Genomic DNA, 21902 nt, shown 5'->3' on the forward strand with positions numbered 1-21902 from the left:
GCTCCTCGAGCCCGCAACCTCCAAGTAGGCCCGTGAAGGAGTCATAATGGCCAGGAAGGGCCCGTCTTGGCCTGTTAAGCCCCATTGTACAAACCTTCCCAGAGCGATTCTATGCGAACTCGGGAAGGCTCTCTAATATGCGGACCTTTTTTATCCTAATTCGGTGATTATGCGGATAATTGTCAGGCCACGTAATCACCAAACAACCTATATAAGGCCTCAAATTCAATTAAAGAGGGGTGGATTCTCTGAACTAAGAGAGTTATCAAAATAGAATAGTCCGAATACCTCATTGCCTTTCTACTTCGGGAACCAACAACCTACATCCTCATTCTCAGCCTGTCTCGAGAAGACAGGACGAGCTCAAACCCTGAATTTCACACATATGGCCTACTCTCCAAGATAGGACGTATCAACTTGTAAATCAGGGTCTATTTAGTGATTTTCAATCTATCAGGGACCCAATTGCAATTTCTGAAGGCATTGGTATTTTGGCCGTCTAAACTGAATAAGAGGAAAAAAAGTAAAAGGGAAATATTACATTTGGAAAATTTTAAATCTTATAATGGAGTATAATTTCAGACAACACTATTATATTGGATTTTGGGAAATGATTAGTGGAAATGTCCTAATTATTAAAAGAATTTGGATCAAAATTTAGTAATTTACTTCTAAGAAAGATGAATTGGATTTCATCCGATCGTCTAGAAAGAAAATTTACAGTAAAATCCGACTGTCCAGAAACATCTTTGTTTAACAATATCATAAAACAAAAATGGATTAGATAAATCATTAGACCTGTTTGATACATACAGAATGTAGCAAGAGACCGCTATTAAAATTTCATCTTGTTTCCAGCCTTTAATCTCAGTCTGGTGATGAGAAAACTTAACAAGCTTAAATTTACACTCTTCGCTAGGTAGAATATGCGAAGATTTATTTTTTAAATTTCTTGTAAATATACTTTTTTTTCCTGTTAATATATTTGTTAGTGGAAACAAGCCATTTTTGTCAGGTTTTCAAAATATATTCCATGCTTGTCAAGATTCAATATCTTTATAATGTAAGTGCACCCTTTACAGGGGCTTAAGTGTAATTTGGTTTCAGTTAATTCATACTTTTATCGATTCCTTTGATCATGTAATTTAACTCATCTCATTGGGTTGAATATTCTTATATCAGAATTTCTTTCGTGTAGTAATTACTGTGGCTAAACTTCTCATGGGTTTATTATGAGGAGTTAGGCTAATATGACATTGGTGTTATTTGAAACTAAATAACACCAAATCTTAAACCCTTAGATACCCTTTAAGATCCGTACAAAATAAAGTGCTTGAACAGTAAAAGCGGATTGTACGAATCTTAAAGGGTATCTAAGGGTTTAAGATGTGGTGTTATTTAGTTTCAAATAACACCAATGTCATATTAGCCTAACTCTATTATGAGTTAGGCTAATATGACATTGGTGTTATTTCAAACTAAATAACACCACATCTTAAACCGTTAGATCTGCTTTAATATTCGTACAAAATAAAGTGCTTGAACAGTAAAAGCAGATTGTACGAATATTAAAGCAGATCTAACGGTTTAAGATGTGTTATTTAGTTTGAAATAACACCAATGTCATATTAGCCTAACTCATAATATTCCAAGTTTCCGAGCTTTGAAAAGCAAAGCCCAACGAAAGCTATTTATTTAGACCAACGGCCCAATTGTAGCCCATTAAATGTTCGTTAAAAAGACCTTATTACCCTTATACCCGGTAACAGAACGAATTCACATCCTATCCAATACCGGATTCGTATCTCTCAGGTATTGCAGAGGATTACCCTCACTTTACTAGATCTGAACCGTTCTTTTAAAATTTGCACGAATCTCAAAGCTCAATAATACTGTCCCCTATAACAGCTCGAATCCCGAATCCAAAACATTTAATATCCTCTGCAATATCTGCAATACCTGAGAGGATACGAATCGACAGCAGTAGTCTAGTCGTGCACGGAGAGAGCAAGAAACGGAACGAGAGTGGAGCGGGAAGCTTCCCCTCTCTCAGCGAAAACCTAACTGTAGACTGCAGAGATATATACCAGTTCGTTCTGCTAAACATACCCCGTTTTTGCCTCTCTAATGGCGGATTCTGGAAATAAAACCCTAGCATGTCGAAACTTCTGGAAGGCTGGTTCTGACGAAGTTCCCTCTGTTGTTCCTAACCAAATTATCCCGGGTAATACTCTTCTTATTCAACTTCGCACTTTTTATTCTAAAATCGCACAAAAGAGGGGTTTAGTTTTCAGGTTTCTTTGGTACAGATGTACTGGAGTCGTATGATTTTGACCGGGCTCGAGTGCACCCAAAGTTTCTCCACACCAATGCTACTTCACACAAGTGGGCTTTTGGAGGTGAGTTAAAAAAAAAAAAAAATCTTGAGATATTTGATTAGTTTTGATTTATTTGACTTCTGTACTAATATTTTTCCTGTATTTTTCTTTTAATTTCTTTTGCATGCAGCAATTGCTGAGCTACTTGACAATGCTGTTGATGAGGTTTGTCTTTTACTATTTCAGTGTTTAGAGATTATTTTATCTACTGGCACAATGCTGGACATGAATGACTTCTGATGAATTTATTTTAGAAACAAACTCCCTAGATGAGAAATTCCAAGAAACACTGAATTTATACTGATAAGAACCAGAGATTGCCTACGAGCTGTTTTCTTAGGCATAAGCTATCTACCCAGGGGTGGACCCATGTAGCCATGTCCTGGGGGGCCCCCTGGATTTTGAGTTTTAGAGAAGATTTCAACTTTGCGCCCCCCCCCCCCGAAACATTTTTTGCCCCCCTCTGGATGTTTGATTTGTAATTCGAGTTAAATTTAGAGTTAAAATTAAAACAAATTTCTTGAATTATGATTGGTAGTTAAAATTATAGGTTAGAGAATTAGAAATTACAAGTCAGAGTATTAGAAAGTACAAGTTAAAGCATTGTTTTTTATCGGGTACCTAATTAGTTAATGGGTTTAAATCCGATTCAACATCGCCCTGTATCTACCAAAACTGAATTTATATTCTGAGACTAAATTATTTAATTTGTTTTGGTGCTCACAGATTTGTCATGGCGCCACATTTGTTAGAGTTGACAAGACGACAAATCCAAAAGATGGTAGCCCTATGCTTCTTTTCCAAGGTAGTATGCAAATAAAAAACTAGATTCGTGTAATTTTTTTTAAAAGCTGACATCTCTAATACTTAAACTAACAGGAGTGATGTTGACATTATTGCAAGTAGCACCCAAAAGTTTACTTTGGTAAATAGTATAGGCTCATTCTCTTATATATAGACCCTTTTATCACCAAGTCACCAATCATACTAAATATTTTCTGTTTACTAAGCTGAAATTGAACTAGACAATACAAATTGAACTAGTGAGAGTATGCATTAGTAAATGCTATTAATATTTTCTTTCCAGAGTACACGCATTAACTTTGTGTGTGGAGACTGGTCAAATTTTTGTTTGATTTAACCTTGAGTTTGATTGGTTGAAGCATGATGAATAGAGTTTTGCATTGATTGAAGCATGATGAATAGAGTTTTCTAAAATATGATGAAGTAGATGATTTAGTTTTGTAGAAGTTCTTGTGTTAATTGTTGTAAATAATATTCTTGTAGATGTTTTTGTAGTTCTTTTTCTTTTTAGCAATTTTTAGAAAATCTTTTTTGTATATAATTCTTCAAATTTTTTTCGTATTTTTTGATCTTCTTGTATACTCGTAGAATATTTTTTTGGTTCTTCAAACCAATCAAGACTGTGGGTTGTACCAAGTCTGAAACAAATTGGAGGTGATAACATTTGAATAACATTTGAATTTCAGATGATGGAGGTGGCATGGATCCTGAGGGGATAAGGCGATGTATGAGCTTAGGATTTTCATCAAAGAGGTCTAAAACTACTATTGGTCAATGTAATTTTCTCTATTTCACTTCTATATTTTTTATGCTTTATTTCATGTACATTTATTTTGTATATGCAACATCATCTGTATTTCTTTCATAATTTTAAAGATGGGAATGGCTTCAAGACAAGCACTATGAGGCTTGGTGCTGATGCTGTTGTATTCACACGCGCTTTTTGTGAAGGGTATAGTTGTTTTCTTTGTGAAAAAAAATAATCTTAAATGCCTTTTCTGTGTTCTTTCGGCACCAACATTTCTCACACTTGCAAGTACCTTCAATTTTACTGGTATTTTCCAATCATAACCAACCTTTCAGACCAAGTTGCCCGTAATATTATAAATCTACTCAACCAATTTTAAGCTAAATTTTCAGTTAAGAAAAATGTAGCTTAGAAATAGGGGTTGAAATAATTTATTCAGGATGCATAGAATCTACACGGCAAGAAGAATAAATTCTTATTATCTTATTATTAAGTTCACCCTGAAATTCATGTATGCGCTATTGTGTAATATTGAATGGTACACACCTTTTCCATCACTAATATAAAATGAAGGTCATATCTGCAGAAATCTAAGAATTTTGGTTTTAGTTAGCAATCCTGAGAACAATCTGGTGTAATTTTTAATAACAGAAAATTATGCAATGTGTCAAAAGGACCTTCTTTTCCTGGTTATTTTATCCCGTGTATTTTTTATGAATTTTGCCAGCCAAGCAACAGTGAGCATTGGCCTACTATCTTATACATTTCTAAGAAGTACTATGAAAGATGACATTATTGTCCCGATGGTAATTTACATTTTGCTTAATTAAAACAGCCTTTACATGTTATATGCTATGAATACGATCATGCTGGACATTTTTTTATCCTTAATTTTAGTTTATCATATTTCGTTCATTCTCTGACAGCTAGATTTCAAAATGGAAGGAGGTCGGTTAGTGCCTTTGGTGTACTCATGCTCGGAAGAATGGGACAGTAGCCTTAAATTACTCATTGACTGGTCCCCATTTTCTTCTAAGGAGGAGCTTTTACAACAGGTTTGTTTTGAATATTATTCTCTTGTGCAGCCGGTTCTTTATTCTGTTGGCTGTTTCTTTTTGTTAAACTATTACATTTTGATAGTAGTTGTTCTGCAGTTTGAGGATGTGGGTTCTCATGGGACAAAAGTACTGATATACAATTTATGGATGAATGATGATGGCCTTCTTGAATTAGACTTCGATGATGATGAGGAGGTTCATATTATACCTATTCTCTTTTATTTTAACATATGTCAAGATAGAAGAACAAAAGAGCTTTTGCTATACTTATTTTTCCTCGCTCATCCGATGAGAATGCAAAGCATCATCACAAGAAATATTAAAAAAAAAATAATAATAAGAAGTGTGACTTCTTACTTTGGCTGGGGAAACACATATGACTGAGTTGATAGAGCTTGTGGTAATCTTGTGGTATTATCATCTCTTACCTGTTATGTGTGTGATATTGATAGAACTGTTGTTATGGTGGTCAATCATTCAGGATATATTGCTGAGAGATCAGGCGAATAACACTACTGGATCGTCAAGGCATCATAAAGATATAGTGCAACATCATATCTCCCACAGGCTTCGATTCTCTTTGCGTGTACATCCCTTTCCCACTGTTTTATGGAAGAATTCAACTGGAACTTACATTTTGTACACTATTACTAAGCCTTTCTTTTTTCCTCCAAAGAACACCTACCCTTTGTTCTGTTTGACAGAATAATTTGTGATATTTTTTATTTGGAAAACACCCATTACCATTTCTTTTTTACAGAAGATAATTTCTATTTTTTTCTATGTAATTAAATTTGATAATTTGACAGAATTGAGACGAAAGAATAAAATCAAAAGAAGGTATTTTTGAAGGAGAGTGATTTAATATATAACAGAAACCATTTATATAGCCCCCTGTTTAAGGTTGAAAATGGGTAAAGTCATGTTGTGTTTGTTTAACTAAAACACATAGTGGTAATATTGTATATTACACAGTTAGTTCTTGTATGCATGTCCTTTTGCATATCCCGAGTATACTGGGTCTTTTTCTTTTCTATACAGCTACTACTGTAATTGTTTATTAATGATTAACTAAATTTCTGCTAGGCATACACTTCTATTTTGTATATGAGGAAGTTCACAAATTTCAAGATATTATTGAGAGGGAAGCCAGTTGAACAAGTTTTTATTTCAGAAGAAATGAAGTTCAAGAAATCTGTCACCTATAAACCCCAAGTTGGTGTCAACTCTGAAGTAGTAAGTTTCATCATCTCCTTCATTTTTTTTTCCTTTCAACTTCACAGGATTTTTGCATTTACATCACATGTGAATACTTTCTTCAGCAATTTGTGTATGCCCCCTACAAAGTGAGCAATATATAAAGTGTATGTAAAACTTGTGTACTTCACGTGTTCCTACTCTCAATTTATGTTGAAATGCCAAAATTGCCTTCTTTTGCTTTTGCATTGTTTCGTTGGAATTGCCCCTTCGCTATAAGGGTTTCTACAGAAAGTAGTTTTCAAACGATCTTAAATCTATATTGCAAGTGCAAAAGTCATACTATATCATGTTATGTAGGAAGTAAACTAGACATAGAATAAAAAGGAAGATTCACCGGAAACTGTTCATCACGTTTCTCTTTTGAGGAGGTTTTATTCTGTCTATTCTAACTTTGAAGTTCCAGGGGATACTGATTTAAACATTTTTGTTATGTAGGTGGCAGTTCGAACAACAATTGGTTTTGCAAAGGAGGCTCCTGTTTTGGGCATATTTGGTGTTAATGTATACCATAAGAACCGTCTAATCATGGTATTATATCAAGCCCTCATAAATATATACCAAGCATCTCTCTGTTACCTAGATACAGTATATAATCTACCATACCTATATCAGATAGGCGTCTGATGTGGATTTTACTTCACCAATATGATTTGTGTAAGATATGCCTTTTTTATGTGAAATTGTATAAGACTGCTAAGTATTTGGAATGACTCATGTACCTGACTATGGGAATCCACATCACAGGGGTGGCTTCTCAGTCCCAAGTTGAAAATTCTGTATCGCTGTGATGCTATCATATCATATATGATATTTGTATATACATCCCTATCTGTGCAACATAAGTCTAGACTAAAAGGGAAGTTAACTAGATTTTAATATATTCTTATTGCAGCCTTTCTGGAAAGTTCTTCAAGAAGCATCTAGTAGAGGGAGGAGTGTTCTAGGTATTATTTAACATTGCTGTTTTTGTTAACTGTCAATCACCTCAATGGTTATAACAATCTTTATTATGTTAATGAGCAATTATTTATCAAATTTATGGAAAAATGAAGGTGTTCTTGAGGCTAATTTTATAGAACCGGCTCATGACAAGCAAGATTTTGAGCGAACTCCACTTTTCATCCGTCTTGAGTCTAAGCTGAGACAAATTATTGTGGACTATTGGTAAAGATTTTTTTACTACGTGTTTCTTTCTTGCTCTTGTTGCTTTGGAGTTGCAAAGAAAGGTCCCCTTTTTAGTTAATGATATAATGTGGCATTACATTAAAATGTTTAATTGCTGGTGGTAATTATCTTGGAATTGTGATGCTGATATCAAGACAGTCAATGATGAGATCTGACCTGGAACTGTTTGAATGTGATATAGGAAGGATAATTGCCACTTGATAGGTTACCAAGGCTCAACTGGTAGAAGTACAAAAGCATCCCCACAGAAGGCACAACCTCAGAAAGCCCAGAGAGCAAATATGTCATCCGTGCATGTAGGAGGGGACCCATCTAGGAATATACCCCGCAGAGCTAATTTAGGTTAGAATTCTGTTTTCTCCTGATAATGCTTTATTATTTAGCATTAATTAGTCTTTTAAATTAATCGTTTGATTTTTATTACATACGCCTTTTAAAATAGATGATGACAAAGAAGATAACGTGCCACCAGCTAATTCACAAGGGGAGGTAATTCCATTTGTGCGTTGTTGCTAAATCTGTTTTTCTTCTAATTAGTACCTTTGTGATATGAGAAAAGGATGAATAGTAATAAATTTTAAACCAAAAGAATAGTTACATTTAGTACACATGACCTAGGAGGAAACATGCCGTATTAGTTATGTTAGATTGCAAATTTAACAAAAACTGTATGCCAAAAGCTGGGAACATAGTTCAAATAAAGTAGGATATGCCCGTGTAAGGATTGGAACATAGTTCAAATGAAGTACATCAGTTTTACAACTTCTTTTCTGTCCTTTACAACTTCTTCGTATAGTTTATTCATCTTTAACTTTTTAATATCACCATCAGGATGCAGAAGAAGGGGGATCCATGGCTTCATTTGACCCCAATTTGATTGAAACTCTGACTGAAGAAAACAGCAACCTCTTGTCTAGGTATTCATCCACTGTTCCTTTTTCTGTCAAACAACTGCAAAACTACAAAATATCCATCTAATCCTGACAACGCTAAATATTCAAGGCACTTCACACAGCATGAGAACCTATTGCCCTTACGATACCTCACTCTTTAGAAAATGGCCAAACTATTTGTTCTTTTTCTGCTCATTGCCAAGCAGTGAGGTGGATGAATAGTCTGGGCACTCTTTCTGAAGCTCGGAGAGGATTTTTGGTATTTAATACACACAATTTTGGGATTGTTATATGTTTCCGACATGCAGTGGTTGATGATATGTTTGGAAAATTTGGAAGGTTTTGTTTGTTTTTGCAGTAAGTGGTACACTGGGCATTTTGGCAAAGAAAATGTTGAACTTGTTGGGACTTATATTTGTACAATATCTGTTTGTGGTTGTAAATTAATAAGAAACATTTATTAATTAATTATAAATTAAATGTGGATGTGTTGTCTGTGAGCAGGCGTGACAAGCTTCAAGCCCGTGATGCACAGTTAAGGCTGACGGTAAATTATCAATCTCTCACTTGTAGTTCAGAATTCTTTATTTGTTTGAAATATTTTGTCAATATTATACCTTTAGACAGATCTATAAGATTTTTCCTTCATACAGCTTGGTTGGATACTTCAGACATGAACCAGTTCCTAAGAGATGCATAATTTTTTTTTATAAATTAATTTTCTTTTATTGAATTCAATTTGTTGTCAGATTGCTCAGCTGGAGAAAGAACTTGAGGAGACGAGAAGGAAATGTGCTCATGCTGCTGCAGAGCTGCAACACCGACAGATAGATCCATAACTAACTAATTTCATTAACTGAAATATCTGTATTAGAGATATCTACTCGCTTAAGGTGGTTAATTCTTAGTTTCTAATTTTCCAATTGATGTATATCATAGTGAAGAATGCTAATGGAATGTAAATTTCTTAGTCTTGTTCTAATGCTAGCCTTCCAAGTTGTCCTTAATTCGACATTTGACCCAGAATCAAAATTCCGTTTTAGTAAATTGTAAAATTGTCCATGGAATGCGTCAATTCAGCAAAACTCTATTAGTTGTGGAGATATTGATACACAATTCAAAAGTATGTTTCACAAGGACAGTTCGGCCTATGTAGGTGATTAGATATGTTGTGTGTTTCTGAGAGTCTCAGGTTGATATATGTCTTGAATAGATTTCGAGTAAGGCCAGTGTGTACTGTACTTACCGAGAGAATATAGTGATCATAACTCCAAAATCTATTGAATTGGTTAAATGACGAATCTAAATGGTTGAAACCGATTTACTTTACGAGTGATGTTTGTATATTTAAACTGTATATTTAAACTTTGAAATTTTCAAATTTATTTAGTACAAAGTCAAACATTAAAAAAAATGAAGTTTTACAAATTTTAATATATTTATTTTTCATCATTATTTTTACCACTTGACAATTGACATTGTACTCAACAAATTTAAAAATTTAGCATTCACATCACTTATAATGTAGATCAGTTTCAAAAGGTTAGATTTGTTATTTTAAATCAATCTGATAGATTTTGGAGTTATGCTAAGGATGTAAATGGTTGGATACGAATTGGATAGTGATCAAACTGTAGCGTTATTTGTCATAATTTTTTGGATATGAATAAGAATACAGATAGTCTCGGATACAAATACGAATATCGATTGGATATCGGACGGATACAAATATAATTCGGATGATTAAAAACAATATTGGTAATTCAAACTATTTCCATAAAATAAATATGTAATTCGGATAAATATTGTAATTCATTGAAGAAAGTTTGAAATATTATGGAAAAAAAAAAACAAAGGATTTATCAGGATAAAAAAACATAAAGGATCTTCGGATAAAAATTTTAGAACTGAAGCATCTAACAAGCATTTTCTATATTTTCAAAGTACAAATCGTTGATCCAAACCGTTAGATGTGATCTCTATAATAAAATGTGTTTGGAGACCAAATTTTACATTTTTTTGAATTTTTTATTGATATGAAAACAATAAGCACTAATGTTATAAATAACATTACAAAATATTTCATAAAGAATGACAACTGTGTTTACATATTTTTCTAAGAGAATGTTCCTGGGATCTTCTAAATCGCAAGCTGGTGCGCTCTTCAGGATGCATATTAAACACAATCGTAATGCACATGATAATGGATGGCTATATATATATAGCTGCATTGACTTTGTTCATAATTTTTCACTTCACACTGACGTCACTCTTGACAATTAGAACAAATTAAAAACAAATTTAAAATTCTCTTGAGTTCCTTCATTTAAGGTTCCATAACCGTTGAATAATTGCTCAAACCATTACTGATCCCTCAAAAGAGAAAGAGAGAGAGATAAATGGAAGGCCAAAGCATGATAGATTTGCTAACCGTGGATGCGCATGAGGCTCGAAAGGTTGTTGCCTCTGGTCGTCGTTACTTGGATGTCAGGTTTATTTTTATTATTATTTTTTAATTTTTTTCTCTTGTGTTTTCAATTTGCCCATGCATCGATTCAAAAGAATTGAACAGAAAAATTAATTATGATGATGGTTTAGATGGAGTACCCGTGTAACCCGTCTGTTCTCTTTTTCTCTTTTAGTCTCTGATTATGCAAAGCAGATCAGAATTTCCTGATATAGGAACCAAGAACAGCTCCAATCAATTGATATAAAAAATTTCAGCCGTCAAATTACACTATTTTTAAATTTTTTTAATAACAATTTAAAGTGATTTTGTATTAAATGTTATTGTCCTACTCAAACAAAGAATTAATATTTAAATATGAAAAATCAACTACAATAATAGTGCAGAATATAATAAAAAAAAATCATAACAAGACTACAATGCAATTAAATTGTAATTGATGATGGTAAATGAAATGTAAGGTTGCCAGAGGTGTTTGAGGCTGGACACGTGGAAGGAGCAACCAATATTCCTTTCTACTCATCTGTGACTCCTGAAGGTTTTTTTTTTTTCTATTCATTATTGTTCTTCTTAGATATATTCAAACGAATCATTACTTTTATTTTTTTACTTCTCCAGGGAAGGTAAAAAATCCACAATTCGTTGAGCAAGTTACCGCTCTTGTAGGAAAGGAGGAAGAATTTATTGTAGTACGCATATTCACTCTCTTTAAAGTCTTATGAATTCTGAAGTGGATACTTCACATTTTTTTTTATTAGTTCCATTAGATAAGATATATATATAACGGGAACTTGGTACAAAGGATATGCATGCTTTTATTTTAGTTACACAATACATTATTTAACCATCTTCCCCAGACCTTTTTTTGTTAATTAGAAATAAAGTGGCAAATGCTGCTATGAAACTAATAAAGATATATATATATCTTAAAATTTGTTAATATATATTTTTGGAACAGCTGGAATTTTTTTTATTATTGATAATCTTATTTAAACATCATTCAATAGTAATAATTTCTTCCTATATAAAACAAGTACAAATCTAAAATAATACAAAAAATGATTTCTTGTAAAATTTAATATGTAAGTTATATTGAATGACTCGGATTAACCATTCAATTCTACGAAAAAAAAAAAAATCAAAATTTGGAGTTGAAGCATAGGCTCATGCGGCTTCCAAATAAGATAAAATTTGCAGGGACCTGACCAGTACAAAAAAAATTGGACGAACCAATTAAAAAAATTAAAAAAATGCCACTTTATGGTATTTATTTTCTTTATTTTTTTCGAGAGATGGATTTATATATGTTGATCAATTTTTACATGTACAACCAGGCTTGCAATACAGGAGTACGATCCAAGCTTGCAACAATTGATCTTTTTAATGCAGTAAGTACTATTCTAGTAGTTCATATTCACCTCTAGCTACTAGACATTTTCTAAGTCAACAAAAAATAACACAAAAATAATAATAAGAGAATCACTTCTAATACACTTATAGTTAAGTCATTGTTTCTACATAAAATATTTTGAGAACATTGATCTTCCATCTCATCCCAACAAAAAATTGTCGTAAAAAAAGGAAGAAAGATGAAACATTTTTTCTTTTAAAAACATGATTTTTGTGACTTCGGAAGTTGAAAGTTGAAACTATTTCCAAAGTTGCCAGACTCAAAATTGCAAAATATTATATTTCCTTCACTGTCCTATGTTTTGGAAGTAATGTGGTCACAAAATTGAGAATTCTAGAATTGTAAAACACTAAAAAAGAGTTCAGTTTTGAATCACTTAACTTTTCAATTTGATTTTAAGTTTTAACGCTTAAATATTAAAGTGAAATATACATGGCTGCTTGTTTTATGTCTTCTTCATAATTTGCACTACTGTAGGGGTTTAAGAACGTAAAAAATATGTCTGGTGGTTACCTTGCATGGAAGAAAGCCGAAACTGAAGAAGCTTTGGAGGTTGCGAATTAATGCTGAAGTTCTTTTTTTTTGGTGTGTGTGTGTGTGTGTGTGTGTGTATGAAATTAAGAGTTGATGATCATCCATTCATGTACGCTAAACTGTGAGTCTTTATGTATGAACAGTTCGGATTGATCATGGAAAATGTCTTTTTGTTGTTTGTGTTTTCTCTGTTTTGTATTTATATCTGAAATTCTACGCAGGTTCAGTTTGCGAATTGTGGGTGATATCGACTGTTGGCTGTTGACATTTCGGCTGAATGTATGTTGGGACTTAGTATATCATAAAGAGTAGGGTTAAAATTGTTGGAATTTCGGGTAGATTTTAGTGCAACAATTCGAAACAGTTCAAGATTTGTTCACTACCCAAAAATCAGAATCTATGCATAAAATTAATTCCAGAAATAAATAGAGTTTACCACTAGACGCGCAGCGTAGTGGAAATTTTAAGTCTAGTTTAGCAGTAACCTTCTTCTCCTTCCCTTCTACTCCTTTCCTTCTCATGTCAGATTCACGCAACAGCCCAGCAGTCACGCCTCTATTAGTATCCACACGAACAGGATGACAAACTTCTGTAATTCGGTATGCTAGTACCGAATTAACAACCCCTCTTTCTTTCTGTATTTCAGAAAAACTGAATAGTAATGGCTAACTGAATTCCGAACAAATCACTGCATATTTATAAAGCATATGCACCAGTTCGTTTAAGCCTATTAATGGCACCAATTCGTTGAACCCTTTCAGAAGACTTATCCATATCAGATCATATCAGAATGACAGAAATTCAGGCCCAGCCCAATAAAGAGTTGATCCATATTAACTATTAATATGGCCCATAAATATTCTGACCTATAGTACATTTCCAACCAAAATGTTATATTGTTTTTATATTTTAATTATGTTTCATATTTTTACTTTTATTTTTAAGGTTCAAATAGAAGATTTGAATTGTTCAATATAAACTTCATTTTAAAAGGTGTTAGAAGACTAAATTTTATAATTTTCTTTTACAAATTTATCATATAAGCACAAAATCATTATTTTTTGAATGGTCCAAAATCGTTTGATTTTGTAACTATCTAAAAAATAATAATAAAAAATTTCTAAAAAATATAAAAAGAATGCTCCAAAAACCATCAATTGGAGTGTTGTATTAGGGTAACAAATGCCCTATTATCTTGCAATATAGAGACATTACTAGAGTTCTCCAAACACCTTCAATTGGAGTATTGTATTACGGTTGCAAATGCCTTATTATCTTCCTATATAGAGTCACTACTAGAGTGCTCCAAACACCTTCAATTGAAGTGTTGTATTAGGGATGTAAATGCCATATTATCTTGCCATTTGGAGAAACTACTTAGTGCTTCAAACACCTTCAATTGGAGTGTTGTATTAAGGTTGTAAATGCCATATTATCTTGTCATCTGGAGACACTACTCGAGTGCTCCAAACACCTTCAATTGGAGTGTTGTATTAGGGTTGTAAATGTCCTACCATCTTGTCATCTGGAGACACTACTAGAGTGCTTTAAACACCTTCAATTGGAGTGTTGTATTAGGGTTGTAAATGCCCTACCATCTTGTCATCTGGAGACACTACTAGAGTGCTTTAAAAACCTTCAATTGGAGTGTTGTATTAGGGTTGTAAATGCACTATTATCTTGTTATATAGAGACACTACTAGAGTGCTCCAAACACTTTCAATTGGAGTATTGTATTAGGGTTGTAGATGTCCTATTATCCTGCTATATAGAGTCACTACTAGAATGCTCCAAACACATTCAAATGGAGTGTTGTATTAGGGTTGTAGATGCCTTATTATCATACAATATAGAGACATTACTAGAGTGCTCCAAACACTTTCAATTGGAGTGTTGTATTACGGTTGTAAATGCCTTATTATCTTGCTATATGTAGTCAATACTAGAGTGCTCCAAACAACTTCAATTGGAGTGTTGTATTAGGGTTGCTAATGCCCAATTATCTTACCATCTGGAGATACTACTCGAGTGCTCCAAAAACCTTAAATTTGAGTGTTGTATTAGGATTGTAAATACCTCATTATCTTGCCAACTAGAGACACTACTAGAGTGCTCCAAACACCTTCAGTTCGAGTGTTGTATTAGGGTTGTAAATGCCCTATTATCTTACCATATAGAGACACTACTAGATTGCCCCAAATACCTTCAGTTGGAGTGTTGTATTATGGTTGTAAATGCCCTATTATCTTACCATATAGAGACACTACTAGATTGCCCCAAATACCTTCAGTTGGAGTGTTGTATTAGGGTTGTAAATGCCATATTATCTTGCAATATACTGACATTACTAGAGTGCTCAAAACACCTTCAATTGGAGTGTTGTATCATGGTTGCAAATGCCTTATAATCTTGCTATATAGAAACAATACTAAACTGCTCCAAACACCATCAATTGGAGTGTTGTATTAGAGTTGTAAACACACCATTATCTAGCCATCTAGAGACATTACTAGAGTGCTCCAAACACCAACAATTGGAGTGTTATATTAGGGTTGTAAATCACCTATTATCTTTCCATTTAGAGGCACTGCTAGAGTACTCCAAACATCTTCAATTCGAGTGTTGTATCAGGGTTGTAAATGCCCTATAATCTTGTCATCTAGAGACACTACTCGTGTGCTCCAAACACCATTAATTGGAGTGTTGTATTAGGGTCGTAAATGCATTGTTATCTTGCTATAAAGAGTCATTACTTGAATGCTTCAAACACCATCAATTGAAGTGTTGTATTAGAATTGTAAATGCCTTATTATCTTACCATCTCGAGACACTATTAGAGTGCTCCAAGTACTATCAATTGAAGTGTTGTATTAGGGTTGTAAATGTCTTTTTATCTTGATATATAGAGTCACTACTAAAGTGCTCCAAACACCTTCAGTTGGAGTGTTGTATTAAGATTGTAAATGCCCTATTATCTTGCCATCTGGAGACACTACTGGAGTGCTCCAAACACCTTCAATTGGAGTGTTGTATTAGAGTTATAAATGTCCTACTATCTTGCTATATGGCGTCACTACTGGACTGCTCCAAACACCTTAAATTGGAGTGTGTTATTAGGATTGTAAATGCCCTATTATCTTACTATATATAGACATTACTAGAGCGTTCCAAGCACCGTCAATTAGAGTGTTGTATTACGGTTGCAAATGCCTTATTATCTTGCTATATAGAGTCACCACTAGAGTACTCCAAATACCTTCAATAAGAGTGTTTTATTAGAGTTGTAAATGCCATGATATCTTTCCATCCAGAGACACTACTCGAGTGCTCCAAACACCATCAATTGGATTATTATATTAAGGTTGTAAATGCCCATCCATTTGAATGCTGTATTAAGATTGTAAATGTCATATTATCTTGCCATATAGAGACACTACTAGAGTGCTCCGAACACCTTCAATTGAAGTGTTGTATTATTGTTTTAAATGCCCTATTATCTAGCTACTTGGAGACACTAATAGAGTGCTCCAAACACTATTAATTAGAGTATTGTATTACTGTTGCAAATGTCTTATTATCTTGCTTTATAAAGTCACTACTAGAGTGCTCCAAACACCTTCAATTGGAGTGTTTTATTAGGGTCGTAAATGCCCTATTATCTTGCTAGAGACATTACCCGAGTGCTCCAAACACCTTCAATTGGAGTGTTGTATTACGGTTGTCAATGCCATATTATCTTCCCATATAGAGACACTACTAGAGTGCTACAAACACCATCAATTGGAGTGTTGTATTAGGGTTGTAAATGGCATATTATCTGGCCATCTGAACACACTACTCGACTGCTCCAAATGACATCAATTCGAGTGTAGTATTAGGGTCGTAAGCAGTGTTATCAGAACCGGACCGGACCGGTGGTTTAATCGAAAAAAACCAGACCCGGATACCTGTCCGGTCTGATTCTTTAAAAGGACCGTTTGTGTTATTGGACCGGTCAAAACCGGTTTGACCGACCATTTTTTCATGTGAACCGTAGACCGTGCAGCAAAAAAAACCCGGTTTTATGCAAATCCAATCCAATCCGCTTCATTCTTTTTTTGTTTCTTTTCTTCTCGTCTCTTCCATCATGGGTTGTTCGTACTGACTTGTATTGCTTCTCTTCTTCGATGCCGGTGATTCACATCGGTTCTTTTTTCTATTCTCTTGTTTTGGTGTTGGTTGATTTTTGTTGCTCTATTGGTGTGTTCGCTGAATTTTGGTCTTGCATTGCTTTCCTTCAGAAACAATTTTGGTACCAATTACCTTTTATTCTTGCTTCTACTATTTTCTTTACTGAGCTTGATTATTTCTTTCACTACATGTAGTTTCAGATACGCCTCGAGGGCTGTTCACTGTTCAGCCTTCGTTCCTATTTATTTACTTATTTCAAACCTTTTTTTTTTTTTTTTTTGAAAAAGTTTAGCAGTAGATGTCAAGGTGTAATTTTTTTTCAAAGTTATTATAGGGATAAGTTGGTAATCTCATTGATCGGTGCATTGTGTTTGTGCGTAGTACTTGAAACTTGATTGGATTAATGTATAACTTTGGGTATTGAAGAATTGAAAATGCTCTTAAAGTGTTCGATGAAATGTCCAAATCAAATAAGTCAACTAATAAGCAACATAGCAAACAGTAAACCAAATTCAACGGGTCTTGCTTTAATTCAAGTTTGAGCTTACACACACATGGAGGTACCAAGTCTTGTTTTGTAATTGGGTTCTATATGTTTCTTATTTATTTTTTCCTTTTTTGTTTTCTTTTAAATATAATTCAGTTATACAGTATATTAATCAATATATGTGTGTGAATTTTCATCAAAAATATGTAATATATAATTGTTTAAAAAATCAACGGTTGAACCGATTGACCCACCGGTCTAACCGATAAACCGTTGAACCGAAGCTTTACCGGGTCGATATCCGGTCCGGTTCTGATAACATTGGTCGTAAGTACCCCATTATTTTGTCATCTAGAGACACTACTAGAGTGCTCAAAACACCATCAATTAGATGATTGTAATAGGGTTGTAAATGCCCTATTATCTTACCATCTGGAGGCACTACTAGAGTGGTCCAAACACTATTAATTGGAGTGTTGTATTACGGTTGTAAATGCCTTGTTATCTTGCTATATAGAGTCACTCATAGAGTGCTCCAAACTCTTCAATTGGAGTGTTGTATTAGGGTAGTAAATGCCCTATTATCTTGCCATCTTGAGACACTACTCGAGTGCTCCAAACACCTTCAATAGAAGTGTTGTATTTGGGTTGTGAAAACCCTATTATCTTGCCATATAGAGACATTACTATAGTGTTCCAACCACTTTCAATGAGAGTGTTGTATTACGGTTGCAAATGCCTTATTATCTTGCTATATAGTGTCACTCCTAGAGTGCTCCAAGCACCTTCAATAGGAGTGTTTTATTAGGGCTGTAAATACCTTGTTATCTTGCCATCCGGACACACTACTCGAGTTCTCGAATCATCTTCAATTGGAGTGTTGTATTAGGGTTGTAAATGCCCTATTATCTTGCCATCTGGAGACACTACTCGAGTGCTCCAAACACCATCAATTGGAATGTTGTATTATGGCTGATAGGGCCATGTTCCACGGCCCATATAGCTTCAATCTGGACCACAAACAAAGCCGGGATTAGAACCTCGTTTGGCGAGGCCAACCCGGGAAACAATGCGGGGGTCCACGATTGAAGCCCATGATATGCCGGCCCAATTGTGATGAAACAACATTTGCAGGGGGTTATACGGCCCAAAGTCGGTTCCGAGATATTAACCGTTTATAACCATTTATAACCGATCACATACTTGGCAGAGGAAAGGCGGTACATGGATCTACTATATAAAGCCCTTCCTTTCGTAAGAGAAGGGCGAAGGATTAGAGCAAGATACTCTGATATTCTTACACTCTCACATTCACATGCCCCCACATATTCTCCGAGATATCAGATAGATAAGAGTACGATATTTTTGAGATTCTCCTCTTTATCCCCAAAGTAGCCTACCCACTTCCGAGATTCGATCCCCGAGATCATTACCCGACTTCCTCAAGTCAGTCACTTCTCGGCCTGCGATCTCAAGCAGGACGAGCCCAGTTCAGCCCATCAAGAGCATACGGCCTGTTACCTTACATAACCCGTATCAAACAGGCAGGGGCTGACGGTACGCTTCCTTATCCCGACACAACAACAGTTCATCCACATTTGGTTGAAGAAGGTCCAGAACACGGGGACCATTGGTCTTTGATTCTCCAGTTCGGATAGGAATTGCTTAAACATCTCTTCGAAGCTAGAGATGTAACACCACGCTGCTGCGGGGATTTGTGCCGGGGCAACATCAAGGTCAGCCAGCAACCTCCATACGAAAGGTGATAATTTCATCCTAAAGCCGCAGTATGGCATCTTTCAATAGATAGCGACCCCCTTCTCGGAGTCGTGAGCACAGTCATTCGGGCCAGGCACAACTAGACAGAGTTTATCCCGAGGAAACTCTTCCCTATGCTCCTCGGGGACAAGGGCCTGGTAAAAATGATCCAGGTACCCCTTCGCCCTAACATCGGCTTTGGAACCGAACTTGGTCGACTCTTGGAAGACATGATCATTTGGGTGTCCTGAATTTCAATTGACGGGTTTGCTAAAGTATTAGGTTTATTTGAGTTAGAGTTGTCAAAAAATGATTTTTCTTTCTTAACCTGCCAACATGTAACGTCTACTGATTAATTAATTAATTAATTAAGCCTTGAGTTTTCTACATGACATAATTAAGCCTTGAGTTTTCTACATGACATAATTAAGCCTTGAGTTTTCTACATGACATAATTTGTCAAAAAATCATTCGGGTCACGACATTTTGGTGAAATTGAGAAGGCACCAGATTTTCTATGTGAAATGATGTCTAAAGGGCATGAGCCTCATGTCGTGACCTATAAAACTCTTTTAGATGGGCTGTGCAAAAATAGTGAAATTGAGAAGGCAATGAATTTTCTACACGACATGAAATTTAAAGGGCTTGAGCCTAATGTCATGACCTATTACCCTCTTATAGATGGAATATGCAAGAAAAGTCAAATTAATAAGCCTTGAGTTTTCTACATGACATAATTTGTAAAGGGTTTGAGCCTAATGTCATAAACCTATAAAACTCTTATAAATGACCGAAGGGAAAAACAACAACGGTACCTTGCACCATGACAATCAAATGCACATTCCCGAAATTCCCAAATTCGTCCCATAATCAAACCGGAAAAATCAACAACCCGCACTCAATCGATCAATACCCCAATTCATCACAACTCACAATTTATCACATCTAGAGCAACAATCAATCAAGAAAAAGGGAGGTGCTTGAAATTACCCGAGAAAGGCTCCAAATGATTTATGTAGTAAAAATCACATCTCCAGCAACAATCAATCAAGAAAAAGAGAGGTGCTTGAAATCACATCTCGAGCAGCAATTAACTGCCTGTGGAGTAGTAAAAATGTGTGCAATTTGCTTTTAGATCCCTTAGTTTTTAGTAATAGGTCCACTTTGAATGAAAATAATTAATTCCTATATGATTTATATAAATTTGACTATAGAAAGAAAGAGTTTGAAATGCATACTTCGACATTAGTAACAATAGTGCCATCCGACATAATTGCATGAATCCTCCCCATAACCTAAACAATCACAAAAAACAACAAGAAAATGTGAATTGACATAGTAAATTTGTCAATGCAGAAGGAGCAATAGTTGATAGATAAAAGGGGAATAGATTAAATAACTCACAGTTTCATATTCAAGGCCTTGATTTTCCTGAGGAGAATAATCCTTTGAGCTTATATCTACAAATTTTATTTCCCCAAATGATTTTTCCTTCTCCTTTAGCATATTCACCTACCAAATTAAGAAAAAATCAAGATTGGTATTCAAAAAACAACAAATTATGCTAAATAGTGGTTGTCAGTCACTGTTTTCTTGTTTCTTTATGTTGAGAAATACTTGAATTGCAACCTTGTGTTGTTCTTTTCTTCCAATCATTTTTATACCAGCTGATACCTACCAGTAGAGGAGATTGTGCAAATTCTGGTAAATTGGGAGGTAAATTGTGCAAATTCAAGTAATTCTGGTATCAGACTGCATGTTAGGATTGCGATTGAATGAATCAGATATGAATGTAAAAGAAAATTGATAAAAAAGGTAAGAGTTAATTTATACCAAAGCGAGAATAGTTAGGAAGGAATTATGGTTGTTTAACATACCGATTGCATCATATGCAACTGAAAATCAGATATTTTCTGGTGGATGACCTTGCACATAGAAGAAGCAAAAGAGGATAAATTTGGCTTTAGATTCCGCACATTTTTTGAGCAAATCAACAAAACTCTAAATCAGGTGACAAAAGAGAAAGAAACAAAAAGAAAAGGAAAAGTACCTAAGAAGAGAGGAGCGAAAATCACACGATTGCGGTGCTTGAGAAACCTCGCCATCTTGTCTTGAGCCGTCACGAGTGGAGAACGAGAATTGAGGTTGGAGCTGACGGAGGAGATTGAGGCGCGCGGAGGAGAGAGGAGGAGATGGAGGCGCGCGGGACTTGGCACCAGAACCCTAGCATCGGGGCGGAAAGCTGCGTTTTGATTTTGGCGGAGGGGGTGGCGCGCGTTTTATTTTTTATTAGCCGCGTTTTTAATTTTCAGCGACATTAATAAAAAAGTAAAAAAAAAAATTCAGCGACCGGGATCACCCGGTTCGCTGATAGTAGTGGTCACCTGACGAAATATAATTTTTTATTTATTTGAAAAATAGATTATCAGCACCGGTTGCAGAAAAATACGTTCTACTATAGTATTATTGAGCGATCTAAAATATTATTGATTCAATTTTATTATCATTTAAACATGAATAAAATAGTTTTTTAAATTATATCAAATTCGATGTAATGTATATGAAAATTATGACAAAAAAAATCTATGCATTTTATTGGGATTTCTAACGGATTTTAGGCCTTGATTATTACAGTTTTGAATTAATTAAACTTATATTTCTTTCAATAAATGATTCGTTGGGACATACATAACTGCTGATCACTTAAGAAGAGTTTGGATTCAGTTTGTATATATGAATGGAAAATTTG

At 34.6% G+C, this 21902-nt stretch overlaps 3 protein-coding genes across 7 annotated transcripts; 2 read left to right on the plus strand and 1 right to left on the minus strand.

The window, feature by feature from the left end:
* The first annotated feature begins 1977 nt into the window (after positions 1-1977).
* LOC144547434 (protein MICRORCHIDIA 2-like) lies at positions 1978-9435 on the plus strand. The gene is made up of 19 exons (XM_078296088.1): positions 1978-2224; positions 2310-2399; positions 2509-2543; positions 3105-3183; positions 3869-3958; positions 4059-4134; positions 4658-4736; positions 4857-4985; positions 5085-5183; positions 5470-5574; positions 6075-6224; positions 6684-6776; positions 7141-7192; positions 7301-7412; positions 7615-7775; positions 7876-7922; positions 8265-8350; positions 8831-8873; positions 9076-9435. The coding sequence occupies exons 1-19, from the start codon at positions 2128-2130 to the stop codon at positions 9163-9165; spliced, it is 1713 nt and encodes a 570-aa protein (XP_078152214.1). The 5' UTR covers positions 1978-2127; the 3' UTR covers positions 9166-9435.
* Positions 9436-10679: 1244 nt separating this feature from the next.
* LOC144547435 (protein HIGH ARSENIC CONTENT 1, mitochondrial-like) lies at positions 10680-13059 on the plus strand. The gene is made up of 5 exons (XM_078296090.1): positions 10680-10817; positions 11255-11331; positions 11412-11482; positions 12128-12181; positions 12682-13059. The coding sequence occupies exons 1-5, from the start codon at positions 10726-10728 to the stop codon at positions 12766-12768; spliced, it is 381 nt and encodes a 126-aa protein (XP_078152216.1). The 5' UTR covers positions 10680-10725; the 3' UTR covers positions 12769-13059.
* A 6316-nt stretch (positions 13060-19375) lies between these two features.
* LOC144547592 (uncharacterized protein At5g50100, chloroplastic-like) lies at positions 19376-21394 on the minus strand. 5 transcript variants are annotated; one of them, XM_078296276.1, is made up of 5 exons: positions 21204-21394; positions 21031-21078; positions 20558-20665; positions 20392-20448; positions 19376-20251 (listed from the first exon to the last, which is right to left on the minus strand). In XM_078296276.1, the coding sequence occupies exons 2-5, from the start codon at positions 21040-21042 to the stop codon at positions 20201-20203; spliced, it is 228 nt and encodes a 75-aa protein (XP_078152402.1). In that variant the 5' UTR covers positions 21043-21078; positions 21204-21394; the 3' UTR covers positions 19376-20200. The 5 variants fall into 5 exon arrangements, 4 of the variants coding, with proteins under 4 accessions (XP_078152402.1, XP_078152401.1, XP_078152399.1 ...); XM_078296275.1 differs by having other exon boundaries at positions 20987-21078; XR_013509114.1 differs by lacking the exon at positions 21031-21078.
* Between the last annotated feature and the right edge of the window lie 508 nt (positions 21395-21902).

Source organism: Carex rostrata, chromosome 31, assembly GCF_964058835.1.
Source record: "Carex rostrata chromosome 31, lpCarRost1.2, whole genome shotgun sequence".
Taxonomy (NCBI): Eukaryota; Viridiplantae; Streptophyta; class Magnoliopsida; order Poales; family Cyperaceae; genus Carex; species Carex rostrata.

Bases quoted from the DNA above. Each gene is read 5' to 3' on its own strand.
- LOC144547434 (XM_078296088.1), top strand. From the start codon at position 2,128: ATGGCGGATTCTGGAAATAAAACCCTAGCATGTCGAAACTTCTGGAAG. The intron at 5,184-5,469 runs GTTCATATTATA...TCAATCATTCAG, and splicing joins ACTTCGATGATGATGAGGAG to GATATATTGCTGAGAGATCA. The intron at 5,575-6,074 runs GTACATCCCTTT...AATTTCTGCTAG, and splicing joins GGCTTCGATTCTCTTTGCGT to GCATACACTTCTATTTTGTA.
- LOC144547435 (XM_078296090.1), top strand. From the start codon at position 10,726: ATGGAAGGCCAAAGCATGATAGATTTGCTAACCGTGGATGCGCATGAG. The intron at 10,818-11,254 runs GTTTATTTTTAT...ATGAAATGTAAG, and splicing joins CGTCGTTACTTGGATGTCAG to GTTGCCAGAGGTGTTTGAGG. The intron at 11,332-11,411 runs GTTTTTTTTTTT...TTACTTCTCCAG, and splicing joins CTCATCTGTGACTCCTGAAG to GGAAGGTAAAAAATCCACAA.
- LOC144547592 (XM_078296273.1), bottom strand. From the start codon at position 21,087: ATGTGCAAGGTCATCCACCAGAAAATATCTGATTTTCAGTTGCATATG. The intron at 20,666-21,030 runs GTATGTTAAACA...TTAATTTGGTAG, and splicing joins AGTTGCATATGATGCAATCG to GTGAATATGCTAAAGGAGAA. The intron at 20,449-20,557 runs GTGAGTTATTTA...GTGATTGTTTAG, and splicing joins AAGGCCTTGAATATGAAACT to GTTATGGGGAGGATTCATGC.